Genomic DNA, 24,500 nt, shown 5'->3' on the forward strand with positions numbered 1-24,500 from the left:
CGGGATTGACGAAGCCTCAACGTCACCGATCTACTCTAGCATCCATCGGACGTTTTATCAAAAAGGGGTACAGCGGGCCTTAGACTTGGGGGCGCTAGATTTTTCTAGCCCACTGATAGTAGATGAATTCGGCCGCAATCTATTGGGCCGCGATCACAAGACGAAATCTAACAGACTTGTTTATTATCACAGGGACCCTGATAGTTCGCAACTGTTTTCTAGTCAACGGTGAAGAGGTCTAAGCTTCTTCGAGGGGTGGAAACCGGGCGGGTGCATGTGGTCTGATATCCAGGTATTAGACAAAGAAATTATTGCCGACGACAACGGAACAGATTCAATGCACCATACGATACTTGGTGGACAAGCATTTTCAACCCCTGTCGGCCAAGGTTCTCGATTCTGGCGCCTCCTCAGTAGAGGCGCAATTCTCAAAATCGTCTGTTAGAACCGAGTATGTTTATCTAGGAGCATTACTTAAGAAATGGTCAAAAGGATTCAAACTCATGTCATATAAGCATGCACCAACATGTCACATTTGAATTCGAACTGTTCCTACGTTTCTAATAAGTTTGAGAGGGACTCCGAGTATGGTTAGACAGGTAAGCACCTTATTACATATAGCTCTACTACATATAGGTCGCAGAACCCACCTACGAACAAGGGCATTGAATCTCGAGCGCGGCTCTCTATCGATTAAGGCCTGTCGTCCGTTCCGGTTGCGATGGGTCTTTTTTTTCTACCCCGGCCATTGACCCTGGATCTATATCTTATTACATTGCATTTGTCGTCATGTAGCAACGATGTTGGTTTTAGTCGACAGATCCCTCTCAGATGCATAGTCAGCTTTTTGTGACACGATCATCTGCAAAGCCTCTAACTCTACGGCGCTGTTGCGGTGCGATTGTTTTGTATGGCGCACCTCGAGATTGCTTCTATCTCTGCTTTTGTCGCTTGATTTGCCCATTATGGCAGCCCGGTAGAGCTATGCGCTCACTTTAATTCATTTATACCAATGAATAGGATGAAGGATGAGTAATTTCAGCATGCCGTTGGTCAGATTCTTACAGGTGACACCTTGTATGCAACCTCAATCTTGTTGAGCTTGTATCACACATACCTACACGGATACTTCATCCGATCCTTTGTGCGAGGATAGATTTGCACTAGTACTATGTAAGCAAATGACCCTGGTATCCTTGGTCTACGTTTTGGTCATCATCTGCTTAGTCCCGGCAGTCCATCCTGACAGTGCTGCCATTGTGACAGACAGATTGTCATCGCGATTTGCTTGATACGTGACAGTTATTGCGATGTATTATGAACGAGATTCCATCCCATGTTTCCGTCTTTGGATTGGATGACGAGCGAGCGCTGATCGGTTTGAGCATCGGATCGACGAAACTTGATGGAACTTGGATCTGTCACAACACCAACGTTTCAACACTGCGCTCGGATCATTTTGACGACGATAAACTTTCTTTCGCTACTTATCAGTCGATTTTATTATGTTTTGTACAGTACCTACCTGTCTTATTATGCATCTGTGTATAAACACAGCCAACGGGACGCTCCGTCGAAATTTTACCTTGGGTACCTACTCGAAGAGCGCGCGATGGATCATAAATCCCCGAGTAGCTTCCATCATCCCTGTCCTGAATATTCCGTCGGCATCCGGATACATTGCGGCTTTTCTGAATCCCGTGAGGCGGTGCTATTTAAAATGCAGCATCCCAAGATCTAGGCCCTATACACCGAAGCGGTTTTAGTGCTTAGCATCTCGCAGAAATAGACCATAAAAGTCATAGCAGTGCTTGGAAAATTCCCGAACCCATCATGGTATTACTGTACCACGGTACGCTGAATAAAACTTGGCCTCACGGCTGTTACGTAGGTGTCTTTGCCTTACGTGCCCATTTACCCCAGATTTTGAGCGTGTTTCATCGCAAGTGATCGCCTAAAATCTGACGACAGCGAATGTCTGAGCAAGTCTCCCTTTTAATGCCGTGGATCCGATTGTTATCCGATTGATATCATCATCAATTCTTGGATTACGAATATAGTCAACTATAGCTGGGCAACCAGGCAACCAGGCAACTCATCAACTCCTTACATAGATAAGAGCAGCTTCACCGCTATGAGTGTCATAGCGGATGCCCAAGAGCCATTGCAGCGCTATTAGATAGGGCCTAGGCAAAATCTTTAGGGGACATACATTGTAGCAGCCTAGGTACCTGGGTAACTACAATCATCAACTAAGAACGCCACCGGACTACCCCAAGCCTACCCGGGACATGCAGTTCCCAGTGCATTTCATCAGCGCCAACAGCTTGGAAGGATTCTTAGTCCAAAGTTCTCGCAAGGGATGAACATCTAGGCACGGTCACACGACAATAGACGCAGTATCCCATGTTACTGATGGCAGACCCGACTGCGCGGATATGACCGAGGTGGATGAAGCTAGGTCTTGAAACGCTGTGATGGACTTTGTTGAAGTCGCAGAATACCGCGAGGCGCAGCGGATAGTTACCCGCTGTAGGTGTTTTTGATTTTAAGCATGCTGCTGTGTTTCAATTGACCAGTGCCTAATAATACAGGGACATCCGGACTTGGGCGTAATGTGCCCTGTAGGTGCCCTACAAGTAGGCACCTAGACAATTGCCACAGAGGCAAGTTTACCGGACTTGCGCATTTGAATAGCGAACCACCACCCGCTGATAAAATCTTAGGATATACATACAATGTTTATAAGAAGTGTGATCTTTTGACACCAACGCTTAACTTCCTACCATTTGCCTTACTCTAGGATTCCTCATCAATGCCTGCTCGTCCATCTGCGCAAGGATATGTCAATCGTATCGTATCCAATAGGGCTACTAACCGGAGCACGGACACTCGATGCTCTCTCTGCTTGCTCGCTTCATCCGCTGCAAGTATACCCCTCGTAGGATTCAGCTAGAAACATTTCGTTATAACGGCATGAAGAGGCTCCTTGGAGGGATGTGTAGTAGGGCTACATGTGCCGTACGATTGCGTTCTCTGAAACATTTCATAGAATCATGAAGGCACCTTAAGCTAGCAATTACGCATGCTAACATTAGCTAGTTATTCGTTTCAACTTTAGATTAATAATGGTAGATTACGGTATTGAAAGGGTTGAAAACTGACGTTCGGGTCCGTAGGATATTCGTATAGAACTTGCTTGTGGACCCAACTGCATACGCCTTTCATACTATTGACCATCACTGAACCGCTGATTTTTAGGTACCTAACCGATGGCGTGGTTTTGATGATTAGCAGAGAGGAAAACGCCATAACTGCCTACCTAGGTAGCTATCAAGATACGTACTAAGTCTAAAATATGGTGATTTTTAAGTAACCCAGATATTCCTTTGGAATGTAATAATTATCACGCCTATGGTCTCCTAATTTTGGTGTTCTTCAATGGGATCCTTTTCTTTGGACTGCACACTTCATGTAAATACTTAGGTACTTGTCATTTGGCAATATCCAAAAGAGGGAATGACACTGTGAAAAATCTTGCGCTCATTGGTTGACGAGAGTTTTGGTATGCAGAAGATATAGTGGAGCACTCTTTTCAGAGAAAAAGCTCTAGCGCTTGGGCCAGGCCCAGAAAAAAAGATTCGAGCCCCACATCGAAAAAAATATCGATTTGAGATTTTACAAGTGAAAATAAGTGAAGCTTCATTAATTTACAAACTCGAAGATATTCACAATGGCGAACTCAAAAACAGTCACTCTACGCAGCGAGACTGCGGTCTCTCTAGTAGACCCTGATCAGGTATTTCTCTAATCAATCTAATGCTTTCCGACTCGTTCTAACACCCTTGTCGCAGACTCTCAAGGCTTCCAAGGCCTTGCTGGCGCACATGAAAAATGCGTCAAAAGAGAAAGCCGCCAACGCAGAAAAGCGAGACCTTCTAGCCGACCCCGAAGACGAGGAAGGTACCAAAGAAAAACCTATCTGGTTGAACCTTACAACAAAGCGATTCATCGCCGATTCTCGAAAACTCAAGCCTGGCAAGATCGTTCTCCCACACTCTCTCAACACCGATCCCGAGATCCAAATATGCTTAATCACGGCCGATCCCCAGCGCGCTTATAAGAACCTCGTCGCATCCGAAGAATTCCCCGCGGAGCTGCGCAAGCGAGTGTCGCGAGTCATCGATGTCACGAAATTGAAGGCGAAATTTAAGTCCTACGAGTCGCAGCGCCAACTGTTTAGCGAGCACGATGTGTTCGTCGCTGATAACAGGATTATAAACCGATTGCCTGCGATCTTGGGCAAGACATTCTACAAGACGACTGCGAAGCGCCCTATTCCGGTCGAGATACAAGCTCGTGTACCTAAGAGCGATGGAAAACGAGTGAAGCGCACTAAGGACGCGGATACACCTAATGCGTGCACACCGCCGCAATTGGCGGGTGAGATTGAGCGTGCGATTGGTGCTGCGCTTGTTAATCTCTCGCCTACGGTGAATACTGCGATTCGTGTTGGAAATGCGAATTGGACCGCCGAGCAGATCGCTGAGAACGTCGACGTGATTGCGAAGACGTTGGTTGAGAAGTTTGTACCGGGGAAGTGGAAGAACATCCGCAGCATCTACATCAAGGGCCCTGAAACGGCGGCTCTGCCTGTCTGGCTCACTGATGAGCTGTGGCTCGATCAGAAGGATGTTCTAGCGGATGGGTCAGAGGAGGCCAAGGCTATTCTCCCCGCACAGAAGGCGAATATTGGCAAGAAGCGGAAGTCGCTTGAGGGTCAACAAGAGGAGGCGGAGCCCGTAACAAAGAAGAGCAAGAAGGCGAAGACTGCCAAAGCAGTTGAGAACGACGATGCGGGGTTGAAGAAGGAAATTTCAGACCGAAAAGCAGCGTTAAAGAAGCAGAAGAAGGCAGCTAAGAAGGCTTTGGAAGTTTAGGAACTGTTGTTGGGGCGACGATGCACATACGAGGCATAATGCGACGACAGGAGTTGGGGTCTACTACGCAGTATAGGCTTTAAAGAACAATTCATTCATCAACGGCGTTTGGTGGGAACAACAGGTACCTTAGAAAAGCATATAACAAACGTGACTTCGATTAAACCGCTGAAAACCCCGATCCTATGCTACTTGTGCTGTACCCGCTCATTAAATCCTACATCGTACACTGCTATTGAACATGCCTTATCATTACAACTCGTCCTGGACCTGGACCTCTTTTGAGGCACCCTTGTATGGTCCGAAGAATTCAGTGAATGCCTCTTCTAGTACTTCATCTGATAATCTCATGTGCTCGCCCGGCGTTGTCTTGAACTTAAGGCCGCCCTTTCGATCAAGAGTCTTCAGACCGATCCAATCTTCCGAATATATCGGTCGCGCCCTCAGCGGCGTAACTTCCGTCCCATTAACTTCCTCGAACCAACCCGTCTCCTTCGGAATAACGGTAGTATCGTCATCGAAAAGGTACATAACGAAGTTCTCCAAACTCGCGATATTCTTCGCATACGTCTCGTTCTTCTCCTTGCGCTCGTTATTGATATCGGCGAGGAAATTCGAGTGCTCGAGATAACTATCGAGATCTTGCGGGTCGCGGAAGTACTGCGCGGGGACGAGTCGGCTTTGTAGCCATGAACTCCAGGTGTTGCCGTGCAAAAGGGCCATAGCGCCTTTGCATAGCCAGTCCGCTGCTGAACATGCCTTGTAGTCGACGATGCCGTTGTGCTGGCTGCCGAAGGTTACTAGGCTCCGCACGGGTGGGTAGTTGCAGCGCTCGACGTAGCCCCGCAGGAACTGGCCGCCTTGGCTGAAGCCTACGGCGTCGATGGCTGGCGCGGTAGAGAGGATGGGGTGCGCGGCTAGGTCGTCGCAGACTTTGGCTAGTTGTTCGGTCACGTTGCCGTAGAAGGTCGCGGTGCGGTCGTTGGAGGGGCTTTCGTCTAGGCGGACGTAGTATACGAGCGTGCCTGGGTTGACCTTCTCGACTAGCGAACCGACCGACTGCAGTCCTTCGGCAGAGAATGTATCGCCGAGACCGTGCCAGATCACGACGGGTAAAGGTGTGTCGTTCTCATCGTCGGAGCTGGGCTTAACGCTTGTGGGTGTTGCTAATACGGAATGAAAGGTAGAGGCCAAGGCCAAGAATACTGGGAGTTTAGTCATCTTTCTAGTTGGCGCGCGCATCTTATATTGAATATCGATGATGGGCTGGGTATCATATCATCAACTTGAAGATGTTTTAATGCAATTTAAATGAAGGATTGGGAAACTGAAGAGAGAAGAGTTGAAGGATGGGAAGTGGCTGTGCCACACCTTCATTACTGAACTGGGCTGGTCGCTCTTAAGCTGAGACCTGGCTTCTCATTGGTCGAAATTCTTAAGCTCCAACTGCTTAGGTACGCTTTTAAGCTTGCGGGAACACCCACGAAATGCGGCTTAGGTACTAACTCGGCCACGACGATGGCTTCAGAGAGACGACATAATCAATGATTATGTCGTCCTGCTCCGCAAAAGATAAACTATGGCGAGATCTTTCCCATTTGCTTGTTGCTTTTTTTCTTCACCTTTTCCCTCCATTCCTTTTTTCCTCTTTTCTTCAGCATCCACCATACATTGTGAATGCTGGATACTCCAACTTTACCTACAAGCCACAAGCATACTACCAATTCACTTGACTCTTAAGTGAATTTCAACTCGGTTTGTGTCTATTTTCTCTCTCGCGGGTTTCTTTTCATCTGCTTTCAATTTCGTTTCCAATCACTTGTCTCGTCCTTTTTTTCTTTTCTACCTTTCATTGCTAAGTTTCTGCCATCAATTAATGATGGACAAATTGGAGATGGAACCTTGGGGTTCCCCCAAGAAATCAAGAATGCTTGGAGAAGACGAAGACGGCGTTGAGCCTTCCCGGGTGGAGCCGGCCCGAACCGAAATTGCCGACGTAAGTTGTAACTTGCATCCGCCGTCTCAGCCAACTCTCTTATAACTAATCGGATTAACTATCAGCCGAGACGCCAATCAGGTCTGAGCTTAAGCTCGAGCTTGAATAGCTTGAACCCTCGTCGTTTGAATGCGCGAGTTTGGCCTTCATTGCCCCCCGTTCCTTCAACCAATCAGAGTGTTTACGATCAGGATCACGACTACGATTCTGATGATTCTTGCAAATCTAACCTCACTATTACCCCTAAGAGATACGCTACGGCCGTAGCCGATTCCCGCCGTAACCAACGCAGTTCTTCCGTCTACAACTTCGACTTGATTAATCGATACCTACGATACGAAGACGATTCTATTGGCAGTAGTACCACGCTGGCTTTGGGTGATAGTGAAGAGATGGCGCCGAACCACGCCGCGAAAAACGGCGTGGCAGAGCCTCAGGTGACTACTGTTGGTCCCAACTTAGGAACTATCAAAGTTGGCCACCAATACATCTGCGAGTGCTACATTCGTCGCATGTTCGCCGAGAAGCATTTGGATGCTGCGCGCGAGGCTAACTACCGCCTACAAGGTGTTCAGGTCATCGATTCCACTCGTGAGGCTCTCTTACTGTAAGTTATCCCGCCGATCAACTCACTCGGGGAATGTCTCAATTAACACTCACTTTTAGACCGGTTAAGACTTACAACACCGCTTGCACCTTCTACCACCGTTTCCGCCTAGAGCACCCTACTCACGATTACAACTATACCGATGCCGCTTTAGCCTCCCTCTTCGTCGCATGCAAAGTTGAGGACACACTCAAGAAGTCGCGTGAAGTTCTGTGTGCTCATCACAACCTGAAGAACCCGGACCACCCGACCACCCAGGATGACAAGGTTAGTCTGCCGTCAATATGTCGCTTTTCTATTTACATAAGCTAAGTCAATATATAGATCTTTGATCAGCCTTCGAAAGTTGCGATCGGTATCGAGCGATACATGGTAGAAGCCATCAGCTTCGATTTCCGCGTTCGATATCCCCAGAAGATTCTCACAAAGATCATTAAGAGCGTCCTTGGAACCTCGACGGATGTCTCAAGCTTCTTTCCGATTGCCTTCAAGATGTCCATTGACATGTACAAGACCTATGCGCCTCTAAAGCATAGCTCATACACATGTGCTCTCGTCACTGCGCGACTTAGTGCGCTAATCACCAATCAATTCGTCCGCGAGTTCCAAGCACTCGATCCGCTTGACTGGCACACAGATGAGCAGTGTGTGGCCGAAGTTATGCTCGATGTACTCGACCTTTACACGCAGCATGGCAAGTCCACGAAGGTCGGTTCTATGTTTGACCTCCAGGTATTCATCGACACTCAAATCTCCGTCAACCGATACGTCGAGCGCACTCACCTCTCTCGCTACCTGAACCAGTGCCGAGAGTGTCAATCCACTGTACCGGCTACGCCGTCGACAGGTTCACCCGGATCACTGAGTGCGCCTTCCGCTGCTGGAACTAGTACCATCAAGCGCGGACCCAAGGGCGCCGACGGAGGCACCACGCGATTCCTCTTCGACACTGACGAAGCCGTGCTGGAGAAGAAGACGTATGACGAGTACACCAAGGATGAATGGGAAGAATGGGAGGAGGAAGTCGAAGAATCCGTCCCGGACCCACGCGACGATCGACGCCCTGAACCCCGCGGTCCTAGAGGTCCTCGCGGACACGGTCATGGACGTGGTGGCCACGGCCGAGGCGGATTCGACCATGGTTGGACTCCTCGCAACCGCCACGATCGCCGCCGTCGCGGTGGCGGCTTCTACTGATTTTCCCCCGAGGACAATTATGAGATTATCTCATATTTTTCAAACTGCGACTACAGCAGTTCTTCATAAAAGTTTCATCGGCGGCTCAATTTGACGGCCATTTGCATTTGGCGGCGTACGGATCGATAAGATACCCCATTCTCGGAATTCGCATTAAGGAAAGGACGTTTAGGCGCAGGGTTGATGCTACGTGAAGGCATCTCAAAAGGAATCGGATTTTCACATTAGGCGCTTTTACGATTTCGGCCACACAGGCCCGGAAAAGACGCATAGAAAAAATAGCCTAAGCTTTAGGCACTCGCTTTGTTTGTATCGTAGCATTAGCTACATTGTAGGTTTTTTTTCAATTTTTCTCGCTCTTGCGTTGATCAAGCACAAAACAGATAGTCTAGCACTACTGAACTACGAGGTAGTTTTCGCTTTCGGTGGATTTCTGCGTTACTGGTATTTGATTCGTCAATGCTAGGCAATACGATTGATTTTCTCATGTTTTATTCATACTCTTTGCCTTGGTGAATCATTATGTTGATGGATGGAGTGCATGTGGGAATGAGTGATTATTAGGTCGTGAGCATATGAGAGCTATGATCTCGCAATGTTGTAAGGTAATAACCCGACTTCATCCTGAAGTATTGTTATGAACTTTGCTAACTCTTAAATAGATAATCAAGTCGATTGCTTATGCTGGACATGTCTACATGTTGCTTTGAGAAGTCCCAGTAAAGAATCCCCAATGGGGCTTCGCCTAACTTTATAACATGAATATATCCTCTATCGCCTGAAATTGTTCCTAGTCCATCTAGTTGCATAGGTCATTCCCCTCCCTTCGAACCGATACGCAGATACAGTAGCAAGCTTATGTACTATGCGCAACGAGTTCCTCAACCAGCGTCTACCATGCAGGGTTTCCTGTTGAGACTTAGTCGTGGAACATGTCGAGCTCGTGTAGGGAGTGGTTACGGTCTGGACGAGGAGTCGGCATGGAAGAAGACCGGACCACGAGGGTCCTAGTCTCAGTTCTGTGTTGCTAATATATGTTAGTCGTGATGACTTTCGGATGAGCTAGTAGGCCGGAACTTACTAGGAAGTACGACATCCCACCTTCAAGTAATGCCGGATCATCTGCTCTAGGGACTGGCTCGGACGCGGCGGCTTGGGCATTCACTCTAGGGATCAATTCGAGCTCAATGGTTTGGTGTTCTCGTGCTAGGCGTGTCTTGCGGCGACGCATTCGTCGTAGAAGGGAAGTTATATATGGGATAAGGCACATCATAAGTACACTAACGATTCCCACGATTGTCGCATCCGCCAATAACATTCCAGGTAATATTTCTTATAGGATATGGGTGGGAAGTGTGTTCTGGGGGGACTTTTACTATGGGGGATTGGTTTCTATTATTTATATCGGCACCCGCATTGGCACTCATTCTCGAGCTTTGTAGGGACGTCACTTTACGTGCTTCTACCGGGCGAAGGAAATTAATACCAACGCAGCAAGTCGTCGGAATGATTACCGCCGATCCAGCTTTTTCACCAAGAGGATTTTGGACAAGATTTTGGACAAGATTATAGACAAACCATGGAAAAGACTGCGGACAGCTACTACACAGCTAACAGATTGATTGGTCCAGAAAATGCAAAAAGATTATGGACAGAGCTAAGCCGACGAATGGTGCGGTCCTACCAATGAAAGGATATATCTGTATCACCAGAATATGGACAGTGGCTTGGCCGAAGTACCTTGGTACCTAGCATTTAGGACTAAAAGAGGTAATTGGTACATGTCAATAATACAAGTCGGAACCCGAAATTTTATTTAAACTGCTAGCCTTCCCTGTGAGATTTTTCTCCTCCAAGAATGAATTGCAGAGCTTTCAATCGCGCTTATAATACGTCTCACTTTAGGATATCATCACTATGCCTTCCGTCAAACGCCCCCATTCAGATTTAGATGATAGATGGAAACAAAATGAGGCTATCATTCGACAGCTCTATGAGGCCAAAAGAAAGACCCTCAAAGAAGTTAAACAGATTATGGAGGATGAGTATGGGTTTCCTGTTATCCCGTAGGTACAGCCATATCAGATTTCTTCTATGAGTCTATGATTACTTAGGTCTCTAACTCATGATACTAATAGTCTATCAACTTATGAGACAAAACTTCGAGATGTGCTTAGGCTTCGCAAGAGACTAAAGAAGGAAGATTGGACACCGATCTACCAGTCCTATCTCAACAGGGGTGAAAAGGACACGGGTATCTATCTTAATGGGAATAGGATTGAATGGAAGAAAGCTTGGAAGGAGATGAGAAGGTCAGGTGCTCGGGATAATGTAGGCAATAGTACGTAATCCCCTCTACCTGAAGTCCTTGATACTGTCTATATTACAACGGCTCTTAAAATAGCAAGCGTTAACGTACAAACCAGGCAATGCCACCACGCTACCAGTGGGAGTAGAAGTTAGGACTCCGTCCCCTGCTCCCAGACTTGGTCCTCCTTCTCCGACAGCATCCCTAACGCAACAGGAAACCTCCCCCCCAGTATTCCTGACCTACCCAACAACGACCCAAGTGAATTACGAAGTAATACCTTACGGTTTAGACAACATATTACAACGTCATCCTTCGCAACCCACGGCGCCAAACCTAGATCCAGAGGATGAATTCGCAAGCTTTTTCGAGTCTGTGAAGATAGAGTACAACAATGCTCTTGCAGATGGCCCCTCAGTTGTGTTCCAAAATTTAATAACCCGTATGTATCAAGAAGTTATCATATTCTTCCGTACGAAATAAGCTAAGAAATATGACAGCGATCATTCGTGATTTAATGGGCACGACATTTGAAACACACTTGCCGAAGCTCCAGGAAATGATATTCTCGGTCATACCATCCTTCCTACCAAGGCCTGGTCAGGCATCTTCCTTGTCGGTGCCTAGCTCGAAATCCGATGTCTACGATCTTCTGTCTAGAACCATTTATCTCCTCTCGAACGGCCTGCTTGATGAAGAGATAGGTGAAGGGCCGTGTCCAAAGATATGCGAGATCTTACTTAACCAGGCCCCACAGTCAACCCTACGGCAATTATTTCAGCAAGATCTCCCCACAGCAAGGGCCACATGGGAAGCCTTGGCACAGTGTGCTGGAAGGTTCGGATTTAGGGATGCTTTTACCTTTTTAATGAGTGTTGGATTTCACCATTACAGATGGGTTATTCCTAATGGGACGTCATGGCTCATCCACGCCGCTGCCATGGGTGCCATTGATATCGTCCGAAATCTCCTTCAAAATGGAATTCAACTCACAGGTCCACCCGACGAAGAAAGAATAGCTGCTTTTCTCGAAGCGATTGCCACCGGGAATGTAGAGTGCGCAGAGCTGCTCATCGAAGGATGCGACATCAACCAACAGTGTTATCAACAAAAGCTGTACGTAAGCTATTTTGGTTGGTTTGTGGAGGCCCTGATGACGGGTGGATTCATTTCTCGTATGAGGCGCGATCACGCCTACGTGCCGACCCTTCTTAAAGATATGGATGACGGGAGGGTACTCGTTAAGCTCAGCCTAGACCACCAGCCGCATTCTCGGGTATTAGAGGTGTTCTTGAAACGCGGTGCCGATGTCGACGCCGCGTGGCGGGCGGTTGGAAGTTCACCTTCATACGATTTCCTCAGTCACAATAATAGGCCAACGAGGCAAAGCCTTACGTTATTAGAGCAAAGCTATTACTATCATCCAAAGCTATACTACAAACTACGTCCGTACAGCCCGCAAGCAACATTTCGTATCCTTCGTCCAGCAGTTTGTATCCACGCGAAGCGGGGCGTGAAAAGCCTCTCTAAATATTTGAAGTCTCTTCCCGACCCAAAGGAACGTGACTCCAGAGAAACGTCGTTCTTGGGATTGGTCCTTGCTGAACAATTCGTTCCAACAAGAGGTACATGCGTCGATACTAGGGTTGTCGATGGTCTTGTTGCATTTGGGGTGGATACGAAACTTGCTTCGTCCCAATTCATACTCTGCAACTTCGTAAAACTAATCTGTGCGAGTGGTTATTCCGAGGATTTGGCTACTATTTTGGGATATCTTCTTCAATTTGGAGCTACAATAGATGGAGAAGTTTTAGAAGCTGGCGTCGAAAAAAAGGGGTAGACGTTCTGAACATCCTATGTCTGTACGGCGCTAATGTGAACGAATACGGTGCGAATGCATTGTCAGCGGCTACCCGTATAGGTAACCTCGAAGCAGTCAACTGGCTATTGGAACGAGTTGGTTCTAAGGCTCAGAATGGCATTCCAAGCACTGTCGATTCTCCGGAACATTTTCTCAACCACACTAAGGATGATGATTCGTTCTTTGACAAAGCCAAAGTCTTCCTAGAAAAATCAAATGATTTCAACCCATCAGATCACTCGGGGGATCTACTGGAAGCTTGTATCAATCCATATGTACCAGTCAGTTCTGCAATGGCCAAGCGAAGGCTAGCAGTTTTCAAATTGCTCCTCAATCGTGGTGCCTCGCCAACGGACTACTGCTTGCCTTCTCTTATTTATCATGGCGGCCAGCGTGAATTAATTGAAGAGCTACTCGAAACTACCGATAATATTAACGCATATTCCGCGGAATATCGTTCTGACCCGCCGTATACCGCGCTTCAATCTGCAGCTTCCCGGGGAGATAAATATTTAGTTGATCAATTGATACGCAGAGGTGCTGATGTCAACTGGCCTGCGAAGGAGGGTCGAGGAGTTACGGCTCTTGGTGCTGCATATTATTGGAAGACGACATCACCGGATGACCGAACAACTAGATTGTCATTACTAAGACTTTTGATTGAGCGGGGCGCGGATGTCAATTGCTTCACGAAGCCGGACGGAGAATCGGTTTTGCTTCTAGCTGCTAGGGATGGAGACATGGATGTGGTGCTTCTCCTATGCCATTACGGGGCCGATCTTAATATCGTCTGTGCAATTGCGGGCATACTGTTAACCCCATTAGATGAAGCTGCGAAGGAGGGTAGGCTTGACGTGGTCCAGCTCCTGTTAAACGTGGGAGCTTACAGCTACAAACAGGGGCAAACCGAATACGACGGCGCAATCGAAGCCGCTATGGTACACAAGAAATTCGCCGTTATTGATTTAATATGGAAACATGTTGAGGATACTTGTCGTGTACAACTGGGGGAGTTGTCTGATCTTGGTGAGTGTATGGATATCTAGAATGAAAAGGTCCAAGGTTTCGAGACCTTAAATGACTTTAAACGCACCCAAGTACTATTTTTTAGAGACAAAAAATCGATATACTGGGAGCTCGGAAGGTGAGGGAAGTGAGTGGCTGTAGAAACATCTCACAATAATACGAGGAGCTTGCAATCCTGACGACGTACTTACAAGTGGGGAGCCGTTCTTCGGCTAAAGCTAGATCTTGTCGCGTAGTTGAATACATAAGAATTGATGATAAACATGTCAACTCGTCGCGGTTTTACTACTAACCCCTACTATAAAATAGGTGACCTATACTTTAGTCGAAATCAACATCATAATAGGGGTATGGAGCATCAGTATCCTCTCCCTCCTTCCTCTTAGTCTCCCGCAACTTGTACCAGGATATAATGAAAGCAGGCCGGCAAACCATAGCCAGCGCAGTCTTCTTCTGCATCGGCTCCTCTGGCGCATATTCCCCCATTGAATGAGCAAGTATCGCCCTAGCATCATACTGACAATACCTAGACAGCGCCTCCGCGTGTAGTGGGAATAAGGGTTTCTTATCCTGGCGCACAATGATAGCACTCCCCGCACCATTCTGCCACTGCATAGGCGCCCACCCCCAACCCATCGACCCCGTCCGAGCGTTGAACTTAGCATTCGGGTCACAGCAAAGATGTAAGAATGTAGCTGGCTGGTTATTAAAGGGACTAGCGCCTTGGAAAATCTTATTATCCTCATCATTAGCCCACTTAGCGTAAGGTCGACAGCGTCGCGTGAAAATGGGCAACTCAATGCGTTTCGCAATATCAGAAGTCTCGTGTTCTGTGAAGATTGGGTCTGTGGATGGGACCTCAACTGCTTCGAAGACGGGTTTGTTGAACATCTTCTGATCGCCGAGACAATTAATCCTGACGCCTTTTACTTTTTCGCCGACGTTCCGTCGGATATCAGGTTTCGATTCCATGCCACAAGCGACGAGGTGGTCGGCGACGTGCCGGAAGTCGTTCATGTCGATGTCTTTACAAGCAACTTGATCAACACCTAGTCCTACCATTCCATAGGCTAGGATCGGACCCCGCCAATCAAGGGTCTGATATGGTTGAGTAGCAGTTACGGCAGCAACGCTCCTGTTAGGAAGCGATCCATCGATGAGGGCGGCATCGCGGTGGAGGATATGGATTGTATCGGTGAGTTTCCTCTGTAAGAATGGATTGTATTGAACCGGCAGGGTTCTACCGAATGCGTCTTTGCCCACAATGGGGGCGGAGGCGGGAAACTGGCAAGGAAAATCGTCATCGTCGTCGTCATGCCATGGGCAATGAAGCCAGACAATTTCGGGTCTCTCTTTATTAAATGGGAAGGAAATTGCTCGAACATGGTCTTTGCTTGGCCGTGTTCCAATATCAAATTTCGAGAACGCTGAGCAGAGAAGCTTGTGCGCAGGCCAATCTGCGTGCTGGCACTCTTTCGAGCAATAACGGGAACTTTTGCATCTGTTACAAACACTAGTATTGGGTTTGTCGCATATAATACACCAGTCTGCGGCGTTGACGCTTGCCATGATTTACTTAGCGGAGTAGGAATGATAGTTGAAGAGGAGCTTCATGGGATGAAGTTGAGGATGAGGATGAAAAGAGATCCTGAGTAGAAGGAAGGTCAGGTAGAGAAGAATAAATACCCAATCTTGTGGTGTTTTCACAAGCTTGGTACTTGATGATTTAATGCCTGTGATGGGACGAGTGGTATGTACCCCGCGGGAACGTGCATTCAATATGTGATGTATCATATCTGTAGCATTCATATACGGAACCAACCGAGAGATACTCATAATGAAACGAAAGAAACGAAGGGGATTGGAAGCACTTAGCTGTCATATTTCAGGCCAGGCAGCTTCCAAATACCTATTTTATTAAGTAGGGTCGGTTGTCTCTTGATCTGTCGATTTTAAAAGGGTTTAAACGGATAGTATATACTTGTGTGAAACGCCCATGATAATACGCACATGAAGAGTGCTACGCCGCGGATACCAGCGGATATAGGTTTTATTGGCCTCACTTCATTAATGTTTTGATGCCTTTCGCTTAGATATCATTATTTTGGAGTTGCAATTTCTAAACATCCTCCTTTTTATGCTGTCGAGATCATATCGGCTTGTAACCACCTGCCGCATAATCAGCAATACGTGAATTCAAATGCGCATTTATTCAATCTAAAATGTCATGTTTATGCGCGGTAGCTGAGATCATGTTCCATGTTTCGTGGTAGAGCTCAGAGTTGACTCTAACCAGCACATTATTGCTTTCTACTATCAGGCATATCAGAATTAGACAACAAATCAGAATTTAAGCAAGGATTTAGTACGTACCAACTATGGAAGGTATTATAGCTACTAGAACCAATACGATCATTAGTCTTCAGGCAGAGATCGGTTTACCTCTACTTTTCTTCTGATGCTTTGAATATCGAAAACTTGACCAATGATCGAATCCGGGGACGGATATGAATAATGGACCATGCTATATTTATCCTAGCTTCTTGATACTCATGGTGAGTGGATCTTAAGGCTCACTCAGCCCTACCAGGCCGGCGTTACATTCAGTATGTGAGTAGTACCTTTGCGTGTATTTTGACGTCATATTGGAAAAGCGTATTTGAACTTACAACATCGTGACATAGAGGGCTGCTTGCCATCGACGCCAGGGTGTGGTTTATGAGGATGCTAGACACACAGTATTGCTTGACTCTTGTAGCCTTTGTATTTGTGATCTAACATCATATTTCAAATGGCCAAATCCGCCGACGTGTCGCTTATAGAGTAAGAAGGAAAATTATGAGAGGTTACATGATGAGAGGAATGGTCATCTGAATGACGGGTATGATCCGATGGACGACTTGCTCATCAATCAAAGACTCGGGATTTTCTGACTTCGAAATGATGGGCGGTTGAAGAAGTTAGGGGAAGTCATGGGGGAAGGAAATAGCGATAATGCCCTGAAATGATATTTCTCATCCAATCAAGAGACGGTATTCCAATCCCTAGTTTCTTTAGTGGGGTAGATTTCAAGGTTCTCCGGGGCGCAGGAGCTGCTATAATTAATCGAACATGCGGGGAAGAGTGGAGGTTCCGTACTCTGCTTGTTAACGTTGGGATTGGGGGGCAAACCTACGCTATTAAAGGTCCCTCAGAGCTAAACGATTTTGCCATTAGCAGGTGAAACTATATATTTTTCAAGACTAGAGTAGGATTAACGATGTAGCTGAGCGTTTAGACAATGTTTATTATTCCTTGTGATTGTCTTGCTGATGGCACATTAGAAGTCTTCCACTCTATACACCTCGTAGCCCGGCTCTTCGTATGGGTGCGCCCTATCCACAGTGAATTAACACCACTAAACTCACGTTAGACCATTATAAGCACCTGAAAATTACTTACTTCTTCAGCGCCTCAACGGCTTTTCTAGCGACGTCCTCCCCAACACAGAGTGTCTCTACCCTGGCCTCCGGAACTTCTTCAAGTTCGCCAACTTTCCCGATATGGGGATTCGCGGCATCGCCTGGTCGAAATTGACCGGTGCCTAGAGCTGTCCAACAGCATTCGGTATAGTTCCCGGGTCCGGGGTAGCGACCTGCACCCGCGGCGAATATAGCGCTTTTGACGGATGCGAGTGCCGATGGTGGCACGCGGAATACAAGTTTGAAGCGGGGGGTTACCGCCCCGACAGTCGCCATTGTAACTAGCTGTTTTTGGTCGTAATACCTAGGGCCACTGTGTTGTAATTCGAGACTATTTTAAGAAACTCGGCGCCTTTAGGATGTAAGATAGTGGGTAAGAGTATAGATATTAGCTATGTTAATGTTTGAAAGAATCAAAGGTCGTTTCATCGCTGGAGAGAGGGGTAAATGGCTCGAGAGCCAATGAGGCTTCATTTTATATACTAATACCAGTTGTCCAAATTTGAAGTATATTGATAGGAATTTGTTGCCTCTGGTCTAGGCTTTCGACAATATACCGTCCATTAAAGTCTCAAGTCTTAGTTATGGACAACTTGCCTAATGAATTTGCGTTACGAAATAACATCAAGAAATCATTGCATCTCTGTAGGTTCCGGAGTTCATGATCATATAGTTCCTTATAAAATGGTTGAATGGGCTTCGTCGGCATTCTTTTCTTCCGATAGGAATGTTTCTTGTTTCTTGTGTTGAACGGTCGTTTGACACGATTTAGATAATGTAGATCTCCTGGATGCCGTCAAATCGGTATAATTGAGCTGTTAAGGTTCATTGTGATTTATTCATCTTGTTTCATCAATCCAGGATCAGGTCTAAACGGTGCCAGTATTGCACTTCTTTTGGCTTCAAGTTTGGATTGATTGGTGTTGCGAAGTGCTACGCGTCTTGCTGCCATCGTGGCGTTGGATTTGGGGCAACCTTATGAACCAGGGGTCGCTGGACAGGAGTAACACTAATCGATTGGTGTACATTGAATGGTAGAAGAAGCCGTTTGAAATAAACGCGAACGGCGTTGAACTAAGTAACATAAAGGGGGTTGTGCTGTGTCGATATCTATCGGTCGGTCCTTAACTCGCAATCGCTGGTACGTATATCGATTATCAAAGATACGGATTGTGAATATTACATCATTGAAGCTGTAATGCTTTTTTCATAGAATTCCATATGTACAAAAATACGTAGAGAATCTTGCGAATGCGAATAGGAGTTGGAATCGGACAAGTTGTCTTTTCGATGTGGGGAGTTTCATTCTTAAGCTTGTGGTACTATGACGAAAAGCTTGGATAGGTTGGTGGGTAGGCGCATACATTTCCGGGTAGAGGAGGGATCCACTATAACTTGAATGACGCACCGACCACTGTTACCTAGAGCTTAGAGGGCGCTAGAGGCTGATGGAAACCGGCGAATCCTCTCTCAATGTTCAATCAAGGTCACACAGCTGGGAAGGTACCAAGGTACAAAGATACCAACATTACAGCTAACACGGCATAGCGCCATAGTACCAATGTACAAAGTACAAGGAACGAAGCATTGGCCCTCTCTTTCATCGTCATATTTTTTCCCACTTTCCCGTGCTGTACCTCCATACCTCTACATAACTCCATACACCATACAGATCCAGCCACCTCACCAGCTTTCCCAAGCTGTTTTTCTCACCAATCCAATACGACATAATCGTCACCTATATCTACTTCTACTTTGGAGTAGCACGCGATCCCCCGTATTCTCTGCCTCAGAATCATTTTCCGATATATTTGCGACAAAACAATTTAATTCTTTGATCACCGCCGAATCCTTATTGTTGTATCGGACATTCCTGAGAGAAACATGGCTCCTCCGCCTCCAGCAAATCTACCTCTCACCGAGAGAATCCTAGCTCTAGCGAAGACATTACAGTGTACGATTCGCCTTCTGTTCTTATAACTATGGTAGTCTTTACTAACGTGTGAATTGATATAGTCGCATGGTTTAGCGGGTACGTAAAGATAATAACATAGTATTCGAATCTGCTTCGCTGTCTGACTCGGAAACGGCACGGCGACAAGGAAATTTGACCGCTAACTCTTCAATTACATTTGCAGACATTTAGTACTTCTGTTATGTATCTTCCGATACTCCCTTTCTGCCATCGCCTTTAGTTACAATACCCGCTGGGCCAGATTTACTTACCGTACGGCCTTCGTTTCCGCGGCCCTTACCTACGGAATTGTGGTCTATAAAACATGGCGAGCTAGACAGAAGGTCGGCCCTAAGAACATTGGAGCTGCGGCTCTCCTCGCCGACGAGAATGTCCAATACTTAGGTATTTCAACTTCCCATCTATCCTCAGCTATCATGGCACTAACACTTTTCCCCACTCTAGCCATGGCCCTAGTCTGGCTTCTATCTCCCCAGTACAGTCTTGCCATGCTTCCCTACGGTATCTACTCTGTATTCCACGTCGCAACTTACACCCGAAACAATGTTATCCCTACCATCCAGCCCAACAAACCCGCTCCCGGTGCTTCCCCAGGCGCTAAGCCCCAGTCGGCCAACCCTATTGCCGAGGTTATTGGAAACTTCGTCAAGCAATACTACGATACCTCCATGTCCATTGTGGCTGGCCTCGAGATTCTGATTTGGGGTCGATTGTTCCTCTCCGCTATCCTTTTCCAGCGCCGCTCGTGGATTCTCATTACCATCTACACCATCTTCCTCCGAACTCGATTTGCTCAGAGCTCCCACGTTCAGGACTCGTTCAGAATACTCGAGTCTCGCATCGATTCTTTGGTAGGTGCTCAGGGTACTCCTCCGGCGGCGCGATCTGTTTGGGAGGGTGTGAAGAACGGCATTCGCCAATTCCACGACGCTTCGGAGATTGGCAAGTACGTGGGTGGTAACGCGGTACCCAAGAAGACCTCTTAAGGCTTATACGGTAGTTTCTACCCTAAATAAAGCTTTAAATAAGGCTGGTCATCGTTGGACGCCTAAGGTGATACGGCGTAAAGACGTAAAGCGTGCCAAGCTACAGGAGGGAGGGGGTTAAGCGATAAGAAGATAGTATACGAGGAATACACAACGCAATTTGAGGGGACAGCTGGTTACCGTGAATAATAGGGAGAGACGATTGAGCAATCAGTTAGGATCACACGGAGTTCAGAATGAGAAGTAGAAAAGGCTCCCTGCTTCTTGAGTTGGCGGGTGGTAGAACGGCGCGAAAGTCGGCGGCTTGTATTGCATTGCTTTGACAGGCTAAGGACATTCTATTATATTTGTTGCGCGTACCGTTTTTTTTTGAAATCCAATCCAAATCTTTCATGCCACGAGTATTTGGTTTCTTCTCTCTGGTCTCGTACCATGGCTTATCTAGTTATGCGGATGTGCGACGTTTATATCGGTTGGGAAAATAAATAGGGGTGTATTCATAATTGCATTATCATTATTATTGTACAACCACGGCACGCGGCGACCTTTGACCCAGAGACCGCCCTGTCAAAGAAATGTAGATGAAAACAAGATATAAGAGCCTTGCTGCCTTGTAATATCAAGGTACGTGCCTGAGTATTTGAGTATCTACCTCTTGTAAACTCGCATGGGTCAAGGCCTAGCTTCAACCGCCGAGTACCTGTCCCCTCCACTCCAAGGTACCGAAAAATCTTGAAATCCAGTTCTACGCGCTGATGGTGGCCTTACACATTCGCGCGCTTGAAGTGTATAAGACTCGATTGTCTACAATTCACAATGCCTTTTAAACAATACCATTATAGTACGCCAAACACTGTCATATAATGATATCTCATAATCAGCAGTATAACCTTTGTCTATAACATAAACATGGCAAAACAAAATAATTTTTAAATGCTCTATGGTCAATGTCATACAGGAATATGGCAAGTGTTACTAAGCACCTGTTTATCAAGCCAGTGACGGAGTCCCAATACATAAATTCAACATGTACGGATAATAATTGATATACATATCTAGTACGGAGAGATTCTTTGCATTTTAAAAGTAGTGATAATCACGTATATACTACACACGAAACTATTCCCACTGGACAGAAAGTTCAACTAATCAAGTACACCACCAAAACGTAACCATGGTTCTCGCAGTATCAACCGAACAATACGGGCAGGCAGCTGCTGAGAGAAAGAAGGTAGTTAAAAGGCTTGGTCGTTACAAGGCGCGAGCTTCATCAGCACGCGCGGTTCCAGGCAGCTATGCGCAACTCGTGCCGTACTTAGTGAACCACCCGGAATTTTTCAGCATAGCCGAATCTAGCGACGAGGGAGATAATCAAGATGAAGACGAGAAAGTCAGGGGGCTGGCCATGAAGGGTACTCCAGCTGTTCCTGTGCCCGTCGCTAGACGTGCCTCCCTGGCGATAGGACGTAACGCCGGAGAAGGCGCTACGGCTTTCCTGGCGACCGAGTTCTCCACGGACCGGGCAATTGTCGAGGACAATACATCGGATAACCCTGAGGTGTGTAAAGAGGGTAGTGAAGACGACGTAGAAACCTTAGGAATAGGTAAGCAATTTCGTCCCCCATTCCCCAAAGGGGTGTGTTTTCATGAGTCTAGGCTCCCTACCCCTGAACCCTAGTATTAACAGATGACAGAACTCGAATTTCTCCTTGCGATGTGTGTACGTCAAAAAGCAGGCGAGCAGAAACCGGATCCCCACCCAGACGATCCGCGTTTTTTATCGTCTAGGTTCTATACCAAAGATTTTGAGGACGGTGACAGACGCCAAATAAATGTAAAGAAGATGAGGCGTTATGCTATAAGGGTACTTACACAGTTAGTAAACGAACCCCCCTTCCACCCGTTCTTTTCACTCCTTTCCACGTTCCTACTAAAGAAATAACCTCCTACCAAAACTATTACCATTCCCAGTCTTGTTAGCTTTGTTCGTCATACCCTAATAGAATAAACTGAATTCAAGTACTAAAAAATAAAATAGGACGTTGAGGCAAAATGGCATATACGCAATCGAGGCCATTCAGTACGCCGATCTGATGGCGCTTGACCCGATGGGAACATATCTGTTCGGGAGATCGAAATGGGGAAAGCTCTTCGGGCTATTTTACACGCAAGTACCGAAATTCGACGGGAGTCGGACCCGCGCTGGAAACCAAGAGGTTGGGAATGCGATACTTCGTCGTTTTTTTCAGTGGGCCAACTACATTAGGCGCGACGTAAAAAGAATCACCGAACCAGACTGTCATATTGGCCGCCAGAGGGTAGAGGAATTGCTTCAAGAAGGTGGTTGGACCCAACCGAAGCCCAGGGCAGTGGCGGCTGCGCATTTCGAGACCCGACTTCGCGCTACAGTGGAGATGCTTAGGAGACAATACAACAGTGACCTGGCATCTATAGAAGACCCTAATTACGTCAAGATAGATGGTTTGAAGGCGATGTACAGAGCATGGTCTGTCACTGAAGACGTTTCAGTAGATGGGAACGGTATGAGGGTTAGTCGGTACAACATACCTCCTGACCGACCTAGAAACCAGGCGTTCGATACGTATCGTGTAAGTAACAACATCTGAAATTCCCTCTATGCTTGCTTCTAGGATGATTACTAACCATTGTTATTACAGTGGTTCGGTGCAGAAGTAGTAAGCCCAGTTCTGCCAGCTCAGAGTCCCGCAACACCTGCTTCCATTGAGAAGGTTTGTGGAATCCTTCGAGACAACTTCCGTATCCATAAGCCTATGGAAGTATCGACAGGAGTGCATGTACATCTTGGTCACAAGATCGGGTGGAATCTGCAGCAGATCAAGAGATTCGTCACGTTATGGTATTTCGCAGAGGATGCCCTCATATACGCACACAGAAAGGACCGAGCCGCGATGGAAAGATGGTGCGCGAAGGTGGGAGAAAAAACTCGGTTGGCACAGGCCCTCTTTGATCCAAACCCAGAAACACGAATGCGGATGAGTGATTACCTACCCAAGGTAGCCCGCAAAACGGCAAAACGCAACCTGCAAGTTATGGATGAGCATATAGACTTGGAACTCATTGGTGATAAGCGTACCGAGTTCGTTGAATCCGTATGGGAATATACATCAATCGATGACTTGGTAGCTGGTATGGTTGGAGGTATATTATACAGTGAGAACTCGACTCTTGTTTATCGTACGACGGCGCGTATACGCATAGTCGGTGACAAGGTATCTGGTCGCGCGACAAATATCTTTCCGAATACTATAGAGATTAGGACTATGCAGGGTACACTCGATGCCACTCAGTAAGTGAGACCATTCTCAATGGCGATCGAAACTACTTGACTTCTCCGGTAGCTTCGAAGCCCGTTGATCCCCCAACTTGAATTGAAACTTGGCTAACGTCGTTGTTGCGACTCTTGTAGTATTAACCACTGGATTATTATTCTGAATCGTATCATGTATTACGTACGTCGCGCTCCGACTGCCGAATTCAAGAAAACGATGGACAATATCACCAAGGCGTGCACCGGCAGAACCGGCCTTCCGTCATTATTAGTATATCTCGAAGTTCCGATGGACACGATTAAGTATTTCCTGGACTTCTCAAGAAGGTATTATGATCAAGAAACAGAGGCATCCTGGTACACATATCCCGATCTTGATAAAGTAAATTGGGACAATCCATTCATGGCTCCGGGAAGTGGTCCTACTCACGGAGACGAAACAGTAACGGGTAGGGGACGTGCGTTTGATAGGGCTATAGATGCGAAGAAGTTTAATATATAGAAAGAGAAAAGAGTTGTAGATAAATGGAAGATGAAATAGGAACAGAGAAATAAGAATAAGTTCATACTTGAGTAGAAATCGGTACAGAAGTACATGACTACGCTTACTCATCACCCATATAGGAAATGATCCACTTTATGGTATGAGAATCCACTTTTCGATCTCTTAAAAGATCTAGCTTGACGTCTCCACTCGGCGTCTTTCATCCCCCGATGACGATGACGTACATGCGAATATCTACAGGTTTTGTATCAAGGGGCAATTGGGCAATCCTTTTTAACATTTACCACAACAACACATATACTTGCATCGAAACCCTTCTATTTATCGC

The 24,500-nt window shown here is 46.6% G+C and overlaps 9 protein-coding genes across 9 annotated transcripts; 5 read left to right on the forward strand and 4 right to left on the reverse strand.

Moving 5' to 3' along the window:
* The first annotated feature begins 3,675 nt into the window (after window positions 1–3,675).
* Window positions 3,676–5,069, forward strand: F4822DRAFT_410664 (ribosomal protein L1). The gene is made up of 2 exons (XM_051458787.1): window positions 3,676–3,799; window positions 3,855–5,069. The coding sequence occupies exons 1-2, from the start codon at window positions 3,734–3,736 to the stop codon at window positions 4,938–4,940; spliced, it is 1,152 nt and encodes a 383-aa protein (XP_051312384.1). The 5' UTR covers window positions 3,676–3,733; the 3' UTR covers window positions 4,941–5,069.
* Window positions 5,070–6,296, reverse strand: F4822DRAFT_410665 (alpha/beta-hydrolase). Its single transcript, XM_051458788.1, has one exon. The coding sequence runs from the start codon at window positions 6,180–6,182 to the stop codon at window positions 5,193–5,195; it is 990 nt and encodes a 329-aa protein (XP_051312385.1). The 5' UTR covers window positions 6,183–6,296; the 3' UTR covers window positions 5,070–5,192.
* A 135-nt stretch (window positions 6,297–6,431) lies between these two features.
* Window positions 6,432–9,360, forward strand: F4822DRAFT_444953 (uncharacterized protein). Its single transcript, XM_051463305.1, has 4 exons — window positions 6,432–6,936; window positions 7,002–7,543; window positions 7,603–7,810; window positions 7,868–9,360. The coding sequence occupies exons 1-4, from the start codon at window positions 6,817–6,819 to the stop codon at window positions 8,738–8,740; spliced, it is 1,743 nt and encodes a 580-aa protein (XP_051312386.1). The 5' UTR covers window positions 6,432–6,816; the 3' UTR covers window positions 8,741–9,360.
* Window positions 9,356–10,569, reverse strand: F4822DRAFT_321800 (uncharacterized protein). The gene is made up of 2 exons (XM_051455478.1): window positions 9,822–10,569; window positions 9,356–9,767 (listed from the first exon to the last, which is right to left on the reverse strand). Exons 1-2 carry the CDS (start codon window positions 10,056–10,058, stop codon window positions 9,660–9,662), a joined length of 345 nt encoding a protein of 114 aa, XP_051312387.1. The 5' UTR covers window positions 10,059–10,569; the 3' UTR covers window positions 9,356–9,659.
* An 88-nt stretch (window positions 10,570–10,657) lies between these two features.
* On the forward strand, window positions 10,658–14,106 carry F4822DRAFT_444955 (uncharacterized protein; the record flags this gene model as incomplete). The annotated part of the gene is made up of 5 exons (XM_051463306.1): window positions 10,658–10,806; window positions 10,879–11,081; window positions 11,167–11,490; window positions 11,549–12,778; window positions 12,883–14,106. 5 exons carry the CDS (start codon window positions 10,658–10,660, stop codon window positions 13,953–13,955), a joined length of 2,979 nt encoding a protein of 992 aa, XP_051312388.1. The 3' UTR covers window positions 13,956–14,106.
* Window positions 14,066–15,647, reverse strand: F4822DRAFT_321829 (uncharacterized protein). The gene has a single exon (XM_051455479.1). It carries the CDS (start codon window positions 15,502–15,504, stop codon window positions 14,257–14,259), a length of 1,248 nt encoding a protein of 415 aa, XP_051312389.1. The 5' UTR covers window positions 15,505–15,647; the 3' UTR covers window positions 14,066–14,256.
* Window positions 15,648–17,206: 1,559 nt separating this feature from the next.
* F4822DRAFT_321750 (GTP cyclohydrolase 1 type 2/Nif3) lies at window positions 17,207–17,985 on the reverse strand. The gene is made up of 2 exons (XM_051455477.1): window positions 17,377–17,985; window positions 17,207–17,309 (listed from the first exon to the last, which is right to left on the reverse strand). The coding sequence occupies exons 1-2, from the start codon at window positions 17,670–17,672 to the stop codon at window positions 17,255–17,257; spliced, it is 351 nt and encodes a 116-aa protein (XP_051312390.1). The 5' UTR covers window positions 17,673–17,985; the 3' UTR covers window positions 17,207–17,254.
* A 1,044-nt stretch (window positions 17,986–19,029) lies between these two features.
* F4822DRAFT_410675 (uncharacterized protein) lies at window positions 19,030–20,958 on the forward strand. The gene is made up of 4 exons (XM_051458789.1): window positions 19,030–19,350; window positions 19,413–19,428; window positions 19,535–19,755; window positions 19,816–20,958. The coding sequence occupies exons 1-4, from the start codon at window positions 19,281–19,283 to the stop codon at window positions 20,355–20,357; spliced, it is 849 nt and encodes a 282-aa protein (XP_051312391.1). The 5' UTR covers window positions 19,030–19,280; the 3' UTR covers window positions 20,358–20,958.
* Window positions 20,959–21,531: 573 nt separating this feature from the next.
* Window positions 21,532–24,169, forward strand: F4822DRAFT_444959 (uncharacterized protein; the record flags this gene model as incomplete). The annotated part of the gene is made up of 5 exons (XM_051463307.1): window positions 21,532–21,961; window positions 22,052–22,232; window positions 22,396–22,966; window positions 23,036–23,685; window positions 23,806–24,169. The coding sequence occupies 5 exons, from the start codon at window positions 21,532–21,534 to the stop codon at window positions 24,167–24,169; spliced, it is 2,196 nt and encodes a 731-aa protein (XP_051312392.1).
* Window positions 24,170–24,500: the final 331 nt, after the last annotated feature.

The sequence above is a fragment of the Hypoxylon trugodes genome, assembly GCF_022578975.1.
Source record: "Hypoxylon trugodes strain CBS 135444 unplaced genomic scaffold F4822scaffold_7, whole genome shotgun sequence".
NCBI classification, from domain to species: domain Eukaryota; kingdom Fungi; phylum Ascomycota; class Sordariomycetes; order Xylariales; family Hypoxylaceae; genus Hypoxylon; species Hypoxylon trugodes.

What these genes read in the sequence shown, in the direction of transcription:
- F4822DRAFT_321750 (XM_051455477.1), bottom strand. Translation starts at nt 17,672, where the DNA reads ATGGCGACTGTCGGGGCGGTAACCCCCCGCTTCAAACTTGTATTCCGC. An exon ending in GCCGTTGAGGCGCTGAAGAA is followed by an intron (nt 17,310 to 17,376) that starts GTAAGTAATTTT and finishes CACTGTGGATAG; the next exon opens with GGCGCACCCATACGAAGAGC.
- F4822DRAFT_410664 (XM_051458787.1), top strand. Translation starts at nt 3,734, where the DNA reads ATGGCGAACTCAAAAACAGTCACTCTACGCAGCGAGACTGCGGTCTCT. An exon ending in CTCTAGTAGACCCTGATCAG is followed by an intron (nt 3,800 to 3,854) that starts GTATTTCTCTAA and finishes CCCTTGTCGCAG; the next exon opens with ACTCTCAAGGCTTCCAAGGC.
- F4822DRAFT_321800 (XM_051455478.1), bottom strand. Translation starts at nt 10,058, where the DNA reads ATGTTATTGGCGGATGCGACAATCGTGGGAATCGTTAGTGTACTTATG. An exon ending in GTGGGATGTCGTACTTCCTA is followed by an intron (nt 9,768 to 9,821) that starts GTAAGTTCCGGC and finishes AACATATATTAG; the next exon opens with CAACACAGAACTGAGACTAG.
- F4822DRAFT_410665 (XM_051458788.1), bottom strand. Translation starts at nt 6,182, where the DNA reads ATGCGCGCGCCAACTAGAAAGATGACTAAACTCCCAGTATTCTTGGCC.
- F4822DRAFT_444953 (XM_051463305.1), top strand. Translation starts at nt 6,817, where the DNA reads ATGATGGACAAATTGGAGATGGAACCTTGGGGTTCCCCCAAGAAATCA. An exon ending in CCCGAACCGAAATTGCCGAC is followed by an intron (nt 6,937 to 7,001) that starts GTAAGTTGTAAC and finishes ATTAACTATCAG; the next exon opens with CCGAGACGCCAATCAGGTCT. An exon ending in ACTCGTGAGGCTCTCTTACT is followed by an intron (nt 7,544 to 7,602) that starts GTAAGTTATCCC and finishes ACTCACTTTTAG; the next exon opens with ACCGGTTAAGACTTACAACA.
- F4822DRAFT_410675 (XM_051458789.1), top strand. Translation starts at nt 19,281, where the DNA reads ATGGCTCCTCCGCCTCCAGCAAATCTACCTCTCACCGAGAGAATCCTA. An exon ending in CGAGAATGTCCAATACTTAG is followed by an intron (nt 19,756 to 19,815) that starts GTATTTCAACTT and finishes TCCCCACTCTAG; the next exon opens with CCATGGCCCTAGTCTGGCTT.
- F4822DRAFT_321829 (XM_051455479.1), bottom strand. Translation starts at nt 15,504, where the DNA reads ATGGCAAGCGTCAACGCCGCAGACTGGTGTATTATATGCGACAAACCC.